This window comes from Pterocles gutturalis, unplaced genomic scaffold, assembly GCF_000699245.1.
Source record: "Pterocles gutturalis isolate BGI_N339 unplaced genomic scaffold, ASM69924v1 scaffold35083, whole genome shotgun sequence".
NCBI lineage: Eukaryota > Metazoa > Chordata > Aves > Pterocliformes > Pteroclidae > Pterocles > Pterocles gutturalis.
The window spans coordinates 46,796-58,481 of record NW_010124192.1 but is presented as its reverse complement, the minus strand read 5'-3'; the positions used below and the strand labels follow the sequence as shown (position 1 = coordinate 58,481).

At 44.3% G+C, this 11,686-nt stretch overlaps 1 protein-coding gene across 1 annotated transcript; it reads right to left on the bottom strand.

Annotated features, from left to right (window-relative positions):
• Positions 1-1,734: 1,734 nt before the first annotated feature.
• ADIRF (adipogenesis regulatory factor) lies at positions 1,735-4,865 on the bottom strand. Its single transcript, XM_010078196.1, has 3 exons — positions 4,805-4,865; positions 3,134-3,196; positions 1,735-1,841 (listed from the first exon to the last, which is right to left on the bottom strand). Exons 1-3 carry the CDS (start codon positions 4,863-4,865, stop codon positions 1,735-1,737), a joined length of 231 nt encoding a protein of 76 aa, XP_010076498.1.
• Positions 4,866-11,686: the final 6,821 nt, after the last annotated feature.

Genomic DNA, 11,686 nt, shown 5'->3' with positions numbered 1-11,686 from the left:
GCAGGAATAGCATCAGTCACGTAAGGGGATAACAGGTTTTACTGGCAAAAACCCCACAACTGTTCAATTTTTTTTTTGTAATATGAAATAAGAAGTGGTTTGCAGGAAAAAAGGTGTGATGGAGACTGGAGTGTGGACCACTATCACCCACAGAGGCAGCACCAGTGTCTGAAATGTAGAGGCTAAGGGGCTCATTTTCTGAAGATTTTGCCATCAGGAGGTAACCATGGAAAGTACTAAATAATTAAGTACTGTTGAGAGTTGCCCAGTAACTGAGAGTGCAATAGTGTAGCACTTTTTCTGTGAGCTTGTACTTGGGTAAATATTTAGTCTTTTAAAGCTTTAAATGACAGTGGACATTGCATAGGGACACTCGGTGCAAAGGCCTGGACTATGTTTACTCACAGATGGTCTATTACTTATAGAGCCCTCTAAAGGCTTTTCAGTCCATCAGCCCTTTTTGCAGATTGTCTTTGGGTTCAGCGGTGAGTCAGTCTCTCCCAGGACTACATTCCCAAAGATCGTCTTCTGAAAAACCCTGGACAACCACAGCTCTTGGTCAACAGGTATGAAACAGTGGTTGTCTGAAACTGGCCTGGATTGCCCTATCTCAGCAAATCCAGCACTTGCTGTGAATAAGTGGGTATTAGTGTACTAGTGCCTTCTGTTGACAGAGGCAGCACTAAGTGGGCACCCTGTCTGCCTGCAGTCAGCCTCTGATAGCCCAGCAAGCAGCAATTGAAAATAAATATTTCTATCTCCTGGGCAAGAAGATTGCCCACTTCCCTCTTCCGCACTACCTCTGTCCCCAGGGATGCAGCTCAGGCGTGACTGAAGCGACGTGTCGAGCACTCCGTGGGGCCGTCTCTCACATCAGTGCTACCAGGCATTTTTAGCATTAGTGCTACAAGTGTGCACTGGAATAAAGGGTCTGATTTTTTTCCCATGAGATTTAATAGGAGATGTGTTGTGCATAACAAAAAATCTAGACTGGCAACAGCCACACAAGAGCAAGGGTGAGGGGGTGGACACCACAACTCCAGTTCACTTCCAGAGACCGTGGGGCTCCCCTGCAGGGCAGGACTATTGGTTTCCATCTGTCTGTCTGCCAATCTGCAAAATGATTTAGTACTCACCTCTCTTCCAGGATGGTCACTGACTTCACCGGGCTTTGAATCAAAAAGCAAAAGAGATCTGCACGACATTATGCAATCCTTTGCTGAAAGCTCAATAAAATAACAGGAGTAGAGAAAAAGGTGATATATTTCTGGGTGGTGGAAATCTTTTATTTACCTTAATCAGAAAATACAGCAAATGGGGAAAAAAGAACAACTGACATGAAATATAGCCCTAGCTTAAATTTTGATTACTGGAAGGAAACTCAGTTTCATCACACAAATGTTCCGGTGTCCTGAAGTATGAACAGCTTCTCTGGTTTTGTAAGTACACTCAGCAAATGTGGCAATAATCATTGCACTGTTGTGGGAGCGGGGAGATAGCACTGCTGAAGCCTTATGAGCCACGTTGAAGATTGTGAACAGACGTTACAAGATGTGCTAAAAGAAGGACTTTTCCCATGTGAAGGATGAGGGGGCCTTCTGCCTTAAAATTTTGTATTTGGAGAGAGATAAATTATCCAGGTCTCAAACAGCTTTTGTTTTTACACACAAAGGAGTAGGGGATTACAGACCAAAGAGAGATTTTTACATACAATACTGCTTGCTTAGATTAGCATCATTTCTTAAATCCACATTTTTTCCCAAGGCCAGACATTGCTTCTGCAGCTTGTCCGGTTGCTTTTTCTACCCCATCTTGTGCCATCTTGGAAGCCTTGTCAATAGCTGCAAGAGAGGGAAAAAGATAAGCAAAAAGCTGGAAAAAATGAGCCTGGTTTAATATTTATGATGGAAGGGGAGGTGTGAAAATGATCAGACTATAAAAATATAGGGATATATATTTTAAAAAGAAAGGTTCTCCACAGCTGGTTCTAGCTGGGTTTGGCAGGATGGATTTAGGATGGGCTGTAAGACGTTGCTAAATAGGAGTGGTCATGCAAAAGTTTTGGGTGCTGAGCTGAAGCAATATGAGATGAACAATGGGACAAAGCTGGAATGAATGGACTTTTGGTGTATGTGTGGCCTGGCTGATGGAGGAGGGTGCTTTGGCTGAGAAGTGCTGTCAGTACTGGGGTGTTTGGGAAAGACAGTCTCATCAAGTGATGGGGGAGGTGGAGGATGCTTTCCCCTCTATTCTCTTCCCCTCAGTTAAAATGTTTGAGGCACTGCTGGTGAGAGCTGTGCTCGGTGGTGGGCACAGGGTCACTCCTACATGGGGCCCTTTATCAGCCAGGATGGGAAACTGCAGAAGTGTGTCACCAGGAGAGGGGAGACCCTCACAAAAGGGGCACAGCCTTCCCTGGGATCTTGGCTATATTTTTGGCAATTTTGCTGCCTCCCCATCTAACGTCAGCAAGTGCCCAAGCCCTTCCTTCTCGTCACATCATGGAGAGTAGAGGGTATCTGCTCTAAGGAGACACTGCCAATGCACTTGGGCTTTTATTAAGCATTTTAGACCCTGAAATTGCTAATTGTCCACTCATTCTTAGAAAATTATTAAAATTGAGACTTGAGCTTAGTTTTTAGTTCAACTTGTTTCCGGTCCTCAGAAGTGAGATGCCAACATTTTCCTGACGGCACCTTTCCAGGTGTGGGGTTATGAATGTCTGACCCCAGCTGCTGGGGATTGGACCTGGATGGACCCCTGTCCTCTGGGCAAGGGAAGAAAGATGTATCACAGGCTTATTCAGTCCTCAAGAAAGAAGGGCAAGGTTTTGTCTGCCCTGTTCCCACAAGTATTCTATAACGGAAGCCAATATCTGAATGATGTGGATGAGACTTGTTGTCTAGGGGGGTCTCAGCTATCACTCTACATCTGCCTGTAAACGGATGGAGCTAGTAAGCAACAAATCCTAAAATCCTTTCCCATGAGATTTGTAAAAGGCCAGAAATTCTCACTGAAACCAAGGCCTTTCAGGCTAGAATGCCAGCGGGACAGAGAGGGAATGAGCACTGCTCGCTGCTGGCTTGTGTGGAGCTTCTCCATCGCTTCTTGATTTGCACATCATTTCTCCTACCTTTCTGGCTTGCATCTGTAATTTGGTTGACTGCATCCTGAGTAGTCTGTCCAAATGTGTTTGCTGTAATTAAGGACAAAAAAAAAAAAAATCATTTCCAGCTGCTCACATTTATGCTTATAGGAATTCCCTATGTCAAATGACTTCTCTGCATGTCCACAGAAGGTTATGCCCCCGGCAGGAGATAAGGTTGGTACGGAGCAGGCTGAGGCTGTGTGCTCTGCTTGTGGGAACCACGTGTGTTGCCAGAGCAGCTTGCTAAGAGATTAGTGTTCACCTCGCACCTATGGTCAGCTGAACAAATCGATGACAGATAAGAAGATAAAATAAGAAGGAGATAAAGAAGTAAAGATTAGCAGTGAGTTAGAATGATGACCACTACAAGTTGCTTATTTTGAGCTGCACTTGCTTCTATTGATTTTTCTAGCTTATTCTGCTTGGAAAATCTTGGCCATCTAGCCCGCATTTTGTTTCCAAAATAGAAGCAAATGCATTAAACAGAGCAGGACAGGAAAAGGGAGATTTTACAAATAAGGTAAAAATAGAAGAAGAAGAGGAGCAGAAGCTAGAAACGTAACAGAGCAACTCCAGGATACAAAACATTAAAAAAGTGAGATGCCATGTAATGCAACATATCTGATAGGTTATGAAATAGCGATAGCCATCCTACCACTTTTGCTAGAAGGAGAAGTGACCCCTTGATGGCATTAATGTATTCAGGATGTAGCCAGGACTATTTCATTTTTCAGACAGACTTCTGGGTCTACTATACATTTGTTCCCAGGTGTATACTCCAAAGAAGTCAATGAAGTTACTCACATATTTCAGCTATACAACAAAGTGTTTGCAGGATCAGAATCCAGGACTGATATAAATTATACCCTGCTAGGAATGAGCTGCATGCAAACACTGTGAGGAACATACAATAAAATGCTAACATAGACTATACACACACTGAAATTTTTTCATGTAAATGAAAAGCTATTATACTTGCATTGAAAAGTTGGTTTTCAATGCACAGTGCTAATAATAATACAGAGCTTGTCCCTAGCACATGGGCATACCTATGGCTGAAATTTGTGCATAGATTTTTTTTTTAACCCTGCAAAGTTTGATGATCACTGCTGGAGAAGAACACAACAGAAACATACTTGTAGTAGTTATTACAAGCAGTCCATTGCCATCGATACAGTTACTACCAGAAGGTATTGATAGTCAGGCTAAGTAGCAAACGTTAATCAAAGGTTAACTTCAACTTCTTAAAAGGAGAGCAGTTTAAAAGCCCCTGCAGAGCAGGAGAAAAGACCACCTTCAGCAATGTAAAAGCCAGATACAAAAGGTTATTACTACCAAAACAGACTTCACTGCCCTAAAAACGCCAAGGTTAAAGATCCTTTCGGGGAGCAAGAAGGGCTGGCGGATGCTCAGCAGCCTCTGAGGGAGCTGCGGGCAGGTGGAGGTGGTTGTCCACGCCAGGCCGAGAGCCATTGCCAGCCTGGGAGCTTCTCCAGGTGATGGCCAAAACTTAGCCCATGAATTGAAAGAAGCAGCAAAAGTTGTGTCCTGCTAGGACCGATGAAGCTAGCAGTGTAACTACAGAGTGTAGTTTCTGTAAGCGAAAGCAGCAGCTAAGCCCCCCATAACCATACAATAATTTTTAATCTTTCTTACCAGCATCTTTTGCTGCACCTTCAGCCTGTTCCTTCAGTCCCTGGAAGTTTTTACCTGACATTGTGGCTTCAGACACCTGTTAACACTCCTCTGCTTCAATAGAATTAAGCACCTGGTGATGTATTAGCACACGGTGTGAGAGATGTCCTGACCTGTCCTGGTTTTATACCAGGAGACCTGCTGATGCTTTTGGGGTGATCTGTACAATGGGTGGAGTTTGAATATGAGGAATGAGAGCTGAAAATACACACAGAAAAGCCATTTATTTACCTTCCCAAAGAAAGGGTGTGCCTGGGTAGAGATTTCTGCTTCATTGCCCCGTCTTTGTTTATAAGTTTTGGGTTTGTTTTTTTTTTTAAATCAAATCCGCAAAAAAACCTGTCCCACCATCACAGACACAGAAAAGCCACTGAACCGAGCTTTGTGACGAGTGCTGGAAAACTACCAAAGCAGTAGTGCCTGGGCATGGCCAACGTTCAGCCCCACCGGGCTGGCTTTTCTCCTTCCTTCATCCCCTAAGCTGAAGGTCATGAGAATAGAAACCAGCCCAAACTTCTTTCAGTTTTTAGCCGTTTTAATCACCATACGCGTTTCTTGTCAGGTGGGATACTGTTAGATGAGGAGAGTTGTCATTTAAGTGTATTTTTATACGAAACTGCCAGTCTGGTCACCTTTCCAGTTGCCTGCTCCAGTTCGATTGCAGAAGCCCAGCATCACTGAAGGCCTTGCCTGGGTCGAGCAGGTAACCAGGTCCAGGGCTAGCAATTCTCAGAGGAAGGGAAAAAAGAAGCAAAGTTAGCAAAACCACCTTTTCCTAGTGTGGCTTTGTATTGTGGGTTTTGTTAGTACAGAAATCATGTTTCCTTACCTAGCATAACTAAGTTAATAAAAGTTCCTGGCTTTGACTTCTGTCATTTCACAGGTTTCCACTAGCCTTTAGAAATTATCTTTTCTGCCACCAATCCCCATTACAAAGAAACTCTGTAGAAATAAACTCTTGGCAGAGTCAGAGGCCAAAGGGCTTGCTGGCTTTGTGGGGCTTGAATTCCTGATTGCTGTTTTCCAGCATGCAAAGAGCCTTGGCTCAGATGTTCACCCTCATATCCATATTCATCTTCCTGAGGAAGGCTTTTTTGTTGAGAAATAGGCATGAGAACAAGATGCCATGGATTAACTAGGGTGCGAAGTGACAGTGCTCATAAGTTCAGTACTTCATTAGTACCCAAGCGAGGAAGAGCAGCAGAAAACAAGGTTAAATGCACTCCTCTGCGGCTCCTATTTGGCCCGTCATTTCAGAGAGCTCTTTTCAACTTTTGCACTGCTGGCACCACTCATTTATTATTTCAAACAGCAGTTCTCTTTCCCCCTCAACAGGTCAATTAGCATGTTAATTATATATGTACATCAGCTATCTTTCTTAATTCCTTACTGATTTCTTTTTTGGAATTATTTTCTTAGTTGGATTTGCAAAAGTCAGATAAAAGACACCCAATATTCTTGGGCTCTGGAATTTTTTGGACAAAACCACTAACATAGACCTACTTATCTTTCTTGCCCAAACCCAATAACCTAGCAACAACAAAGCCGTAACAAACAGGCGGATTTCAGCTGCTCTCAGCTCCCTTAGCCAGATTGCTGCCGCCTTGATTAACTTTGTGCAGAGTGTTCATGAGAGCAAGAAAGAGGCTCTCCAGTACCCACCAGGCAGCTTGTCACGGCTTGAGAGAGGACATGCCCAGGTTGCAGCAGCAAACACCCTCCAGCTGCTCTCCCAGCTCTTCTCTACTGCTGGGCTTTCAGCTTGAGGGCCCTGCTGACACTGGCTGCGGCAGTCGACCTGACAGGGAGAAGTCTGGGAGAACATTTAAAACTGATGCACGCTTACACCGAACATTAAACAGCCAGCAGCAAACAGCACACCTTATATTTTAGAGACTCCTTAGCAGTTCAGGTAAATGTTGTTCTCTAATTCTGCTCTGACAGCTACCTAGATTACCCCAGCTCCCCCAGATTACCATTATTCTTCCAAGTGGAAATCTTTGCTCAGCACTTTGAACTCACAAGGGGTGTCTGATCCGTGCAACTGTTTGCTTTACTTTCTGCTCAGAAGATTAAGTAGCATGAACTGGTGAGTAAAACCTGCACCACTGTTAGTGTAGCAGCATAACTCCTCATCTAATGTAATCTCATCCTTATCATTAATATAATTATCCTGATTCCAAGCAAAAAAAAAAAAAAAAAAAAAAAAGCAAAGAAAGCAAATCCCACTTGCCCGCCAAACTGACATGGTGTGATCGTTATAATGCAGCCCAGAGTAGGGGGAAAAGGGACCTTTGCTATAGTATGTATTTATCCCATATGATGGGACAAATGGTCTGTGCATCAGGTGGCTTGCAGCAATACAAAACCACATCAGAAAGTTGATGGAATGCATTGCATCATCTTTATTCACTCTGTGAGTTAACATTACTTTTTAAAAGCTAACACAAAGTGTTTTAAACCAATGTTAAATGGAGATCAGAGCACTCAGATATAAAAAGGGTGATTGACCTGAGCAAAAATTAGGATTTGAATTTCATCTGCTCAGAAATTTGCAGCAATTTATCCCTGAGTTTCCATTTTGTTCTGTTATGAACACTGAAACTACTAATGTGGGTTGGATCTACTTTGGGATTTTGTAAAAAAAGTACTTTTTAAAAGAATTTAGCCTTTTCTTGGCCTCTAAAGGGAATAATATCACAAGAGAAACTGTTGAAAGCTTTTCCTGAGAGAGACTATTTAAGGAATAGTAAAATAGTAACTTATTTCTAATTATAAATCAATGAACTAAGCAAACTAACCACATGGTTTAAAATTAAATCCTGTCCTGGTCCAAGCTATAGGTCATCTGACTTATATTTCACAGTGTATATGTCCCAACACCAGGTGTAAGTGTGTGCACAGACATTCGTGGTGGGCTTCCGTGGGTCTCTTACAAGAATCGTGGGAAGAATCTAAGCTCACGATGAGCCAGATGGCCGGGCACTGGCCACCTGGGCACTGGCCCTTCCCATGACTTCAGCTGGAGTTCGATGCACTCGTGGCTGCCCTGGGACACCAGTGGCTACGTTTTCAAGAAAGTCAGCTTTCAAGTGAGTGTTTTTCTGATATGCTGTGTCTCTGGATTGGTAGGAGTTAAGCTATCCTGCACATCTGGCTGAAAAAAAAGAGCTTTTTCAAGAACTGCTCTTTCTCATGAATCCCAGTTTTTGGTTTGACTCCTCTGTGTGCTTTTTGATAGTCTGTCACCACCATAGGAGAACATGTAGCCATCACTTGGGGGACCTGGCCAGCGAGTATTGTGGCATTGTTCATTTCACCATTGTCAGTTCTCAACCATGTAGTCTCACAACAAGAAGAAACAGGGGTGGGGCAGGAGATTATCCAGTATTTTGAAAGCTAAATGCCAAAACACTGCAGCCTGTGTGCTCCTTTTCTCTGACGTCTCCACAGTATTGACCCAAAGCTCCAGCCTCTAAGCACATGTACAGTTTCTGCTGCTGTTCTTCCCACACACTACATCTTTCCAAATGGGTTTCCTGTTCTTTGATTGCATCATTTGCTGTGTCCTAAGGTCATATCAGACTGCCTACAGGTGGAAAGTTAGTTTGGACTTTTGGTCTGTTCAGCTCTTGGTATCTGCTGAGACTGCAGGCAGAAACCCTGGTGAACACTGGCTGGGGTAGGTACCACAGTGTACAGGCAGAGCCACGTGTCAAGGTGTCTGTCAAATTTCAGGCTATTCCAAAAGTTACTCCTCCTGACAATGCTGGGGCACATTGCTGACATTGCTTGGCCAGAACTCAGACGTGAAAAAGCATCACCACCCCAAGCAGTGCTGGCAGGTCACCTCCTGCAGGTCACCAACACTCTTCTCCTGCCCCTGATTCCTTGGGCTTTTTCTCCACATCCTGCTCCTTCTCAGTCTGTTGTCTGTGATGAGCAGTTATTTGTGTTTGGGGGAAAAAAAACCCAAATGAATTCCTTAGGTGCAAGGAGGACTCCATGACCCACAGCTCTGGAACTAGTTGGCAACTCCAAACATGCAGCCCAGATAGCTGTGAGTTAAATCTGAGGCAGTGCAGGTGAAGCAGAAATTGTTCTGGTTTCCTTTCCTTCCACACCTCTTCTCTGGCATCCTTGAGCACCCTCTCACAGATCAGTAACATGAACCCTTCTGTTTCTATTACCTGACGAAGGTGCGAAGTAATTTATCCAAGCTAGAGCTCATGTTTTACACATGCAAATGGGCAAGTGAGGTTAATGAAATGCAAAGTGTAATTTAAAAGACTGAACTAAAGCTGTTCTTATTAAGCTAAATTAGCCCTTCAGTTCAAATACGGAAATATAATTCCAGGAGAAAAGTAGGTCTGATTCTTTATTTTCATGAGTGGCAACATTGCCCAGAAATCATCAGCCAGCTCTGCTTCAAAGTGTGAGATGAAAATAAGGCCAGTAGATATGGAATTCTTTACCTTCTGGTTTCTGAATCTTCAGGCAATGTCTAAGTGAAGTGTCCAGTTTCTGTTCTCTTCTGGATCACTGAAGACTAAAACCATGCTTAAATACTGGGATTGTTGTGGAATCTCATGATATCCTGCAGCCTGAGTATTAGGAAAGAAAAAAAAATTGTCTTGCCTTTAAATTATGAGGGCTAAAAAGACGATAAATACTTGACCACGACCTTCAGATCTGGTACAGGGTGGGAAAGAAAAAACTGGTCCCATCCTAGGTCTGGGGACTCCATCCTAGGAAAGCTGAGGATGTGAGCTGGGATGTAAGCAGAGGGCAATGTCTACAGGAGAGCTTGTCTGTTTTTCTAGGCACACTGGGAGGAAGAAGTGCTATGGCTCTCCCCTTTGGCACATGGCCATGCTGCCCACCCTGCCTGGAGCTCCCTGGGTGAGGAAAGGTGAAGCAGAGCTACCCAGCTCACTTCCCTCCCGTGCTAGAATCTGCCTAAAAAAGCAGTGCCAAAGCTTGAAAGGGAAATTTTGTGCTGCTAACAGAGCTGTGCAAGGTTGTGGAAGCAGGGTTTTATCTGATGTTTCGAAAGCTGAGTTTTAATCTGAGTTTTTTCTGATCTGCTACTAACAGTATGGAGAATCTTCTTGCGATTTGGTAGGGTTTCAATGCATAAATGAAACAGTCAAAATAAGGTATGTTTCAATATAGAAAAGAGTTTTGAAGTGGTGAGAATGTGTGATTGTATATATTTTTATGGGCAATGGTATTAAAAACCCCCAGCCCTTAAGTTTTTAATCGGGTGCTCTTTGAGTCCAGTTTTAGGGCATGCATGATGTATGCAGGAAAGCAGGACTTTCAGATGAAGTGGGATTTCAAGAAGTGTATTATTACCTGATTTGCATTTAAATTAGTGGAACGGACACTGAGATATTCTGGAGGGAGCCAGGGCTTTCTCATCTGCAGCCCAGACAAACACCTTTGAAAAACCAGGCCCTGCACTCCCTTGGCTAAAATGTAATGGGGGCGGGGGGGGGGGGCTCTCGGGGGCTATGAACTGTATCAGAACAAACCACAGAATAAAGCTTAGCTGCAGTTTTACATGGTAAGTAGGTTTTGCTGTTACAAGGGGAAAAGAAATGTTTTTCAGCATTTTGTTGGTCATTTGCATGGGTAAACATTTGGCAGCGGCTGCTCCTGGCTTGCAGGATCACCAGGAAGGGCTGAGCGTGGGCACCCCAGAGGCATGTCACCGGGGAAGGACTCTGTCCCTGCCGCGCTGGGCACTGAGCACTGCCTCCCTGCTGTGGGATTAAACTAACAGTTTCTGAGAGAGAGAGAGGTCATACATACAAGGTCCGCTTAAATAATTCATAGGGTGAAATGCGTAAAAGAAACTCTTGATCACCCAGATCGCGGCCTGTCAGCAAAAAATAGTCTTGCTAGTGTTTGTCTCCATCATCTTTTACCTGGGGCAGGGGGATTCCCGGCATCTCCTTCTGCCGCAGGATGTTTTCCGATGCATCTCCTCCATCCTTCCATTTTTCATTTTCCTTCCATCACCTCTCATTATACTTGTCTGAATACTCATTAAAAGTACAGACTTCTTTTCTGTGCAGTGAACCAAACAGACATACAACAAAGTTTAATTGAATAATTAACAGATAATCTTTGACTCTTATGGCAGACTCTGCTACTTCAGGAGAAACCAAGTGTTCACCTTTCTTACCTCTGCCCATGGCCACTCATACGGGCACCTCTGCTCTACCCAGCTGGCATCAGCCGGTCCAGAGCGGGGATGGGAGGAAGCCAGGTCTCACCCAGCCATTGCACGGGCACAGTGCTGCTCTGTTCCCGCTCACTGACACAGGATGCTCACATGGGAGGAAACCACATGTCCCGACCTCTGTGTTTAAGGCTTGTGATTGCCTTCTGCAAGACGCATACACACTCCTCCGAGCTCTGCCCACAAGTGCTGAGCCCCGTCCAGCCCAGGCATGGAACAGTGCTCAGTGATGTGAGAAGCAGGCAAGCGCAGATCCAGATCTTTAGGAAACAGACACTTTCGGTGCCCATATATTAGGCAAGAGCCAAGCAGTGTTTTTAGGCTCAGAATTCTAGATACAGTGTGTAAAGACCAGTTTAATCCCCCTTTTCCCATAGGGAAGGAGATGCTGTAGCACAGCGTACCGATGTGGAGTGCTGTGAGCCTCTCTCCTAAGCAGCTATACAGCTCTGCCGTGTAGCAGTGTGCTGGCACTCTTAGCTCAGCAATTGTGATTCTCTCCTGGTTTACATCCTTTTGAACTAGGGTGAAGTCTGCTTGAGAGACAGGGATCTGGGGAGTGGCTCACTCCTTCCTTTGAGTTGCAGCCTGGC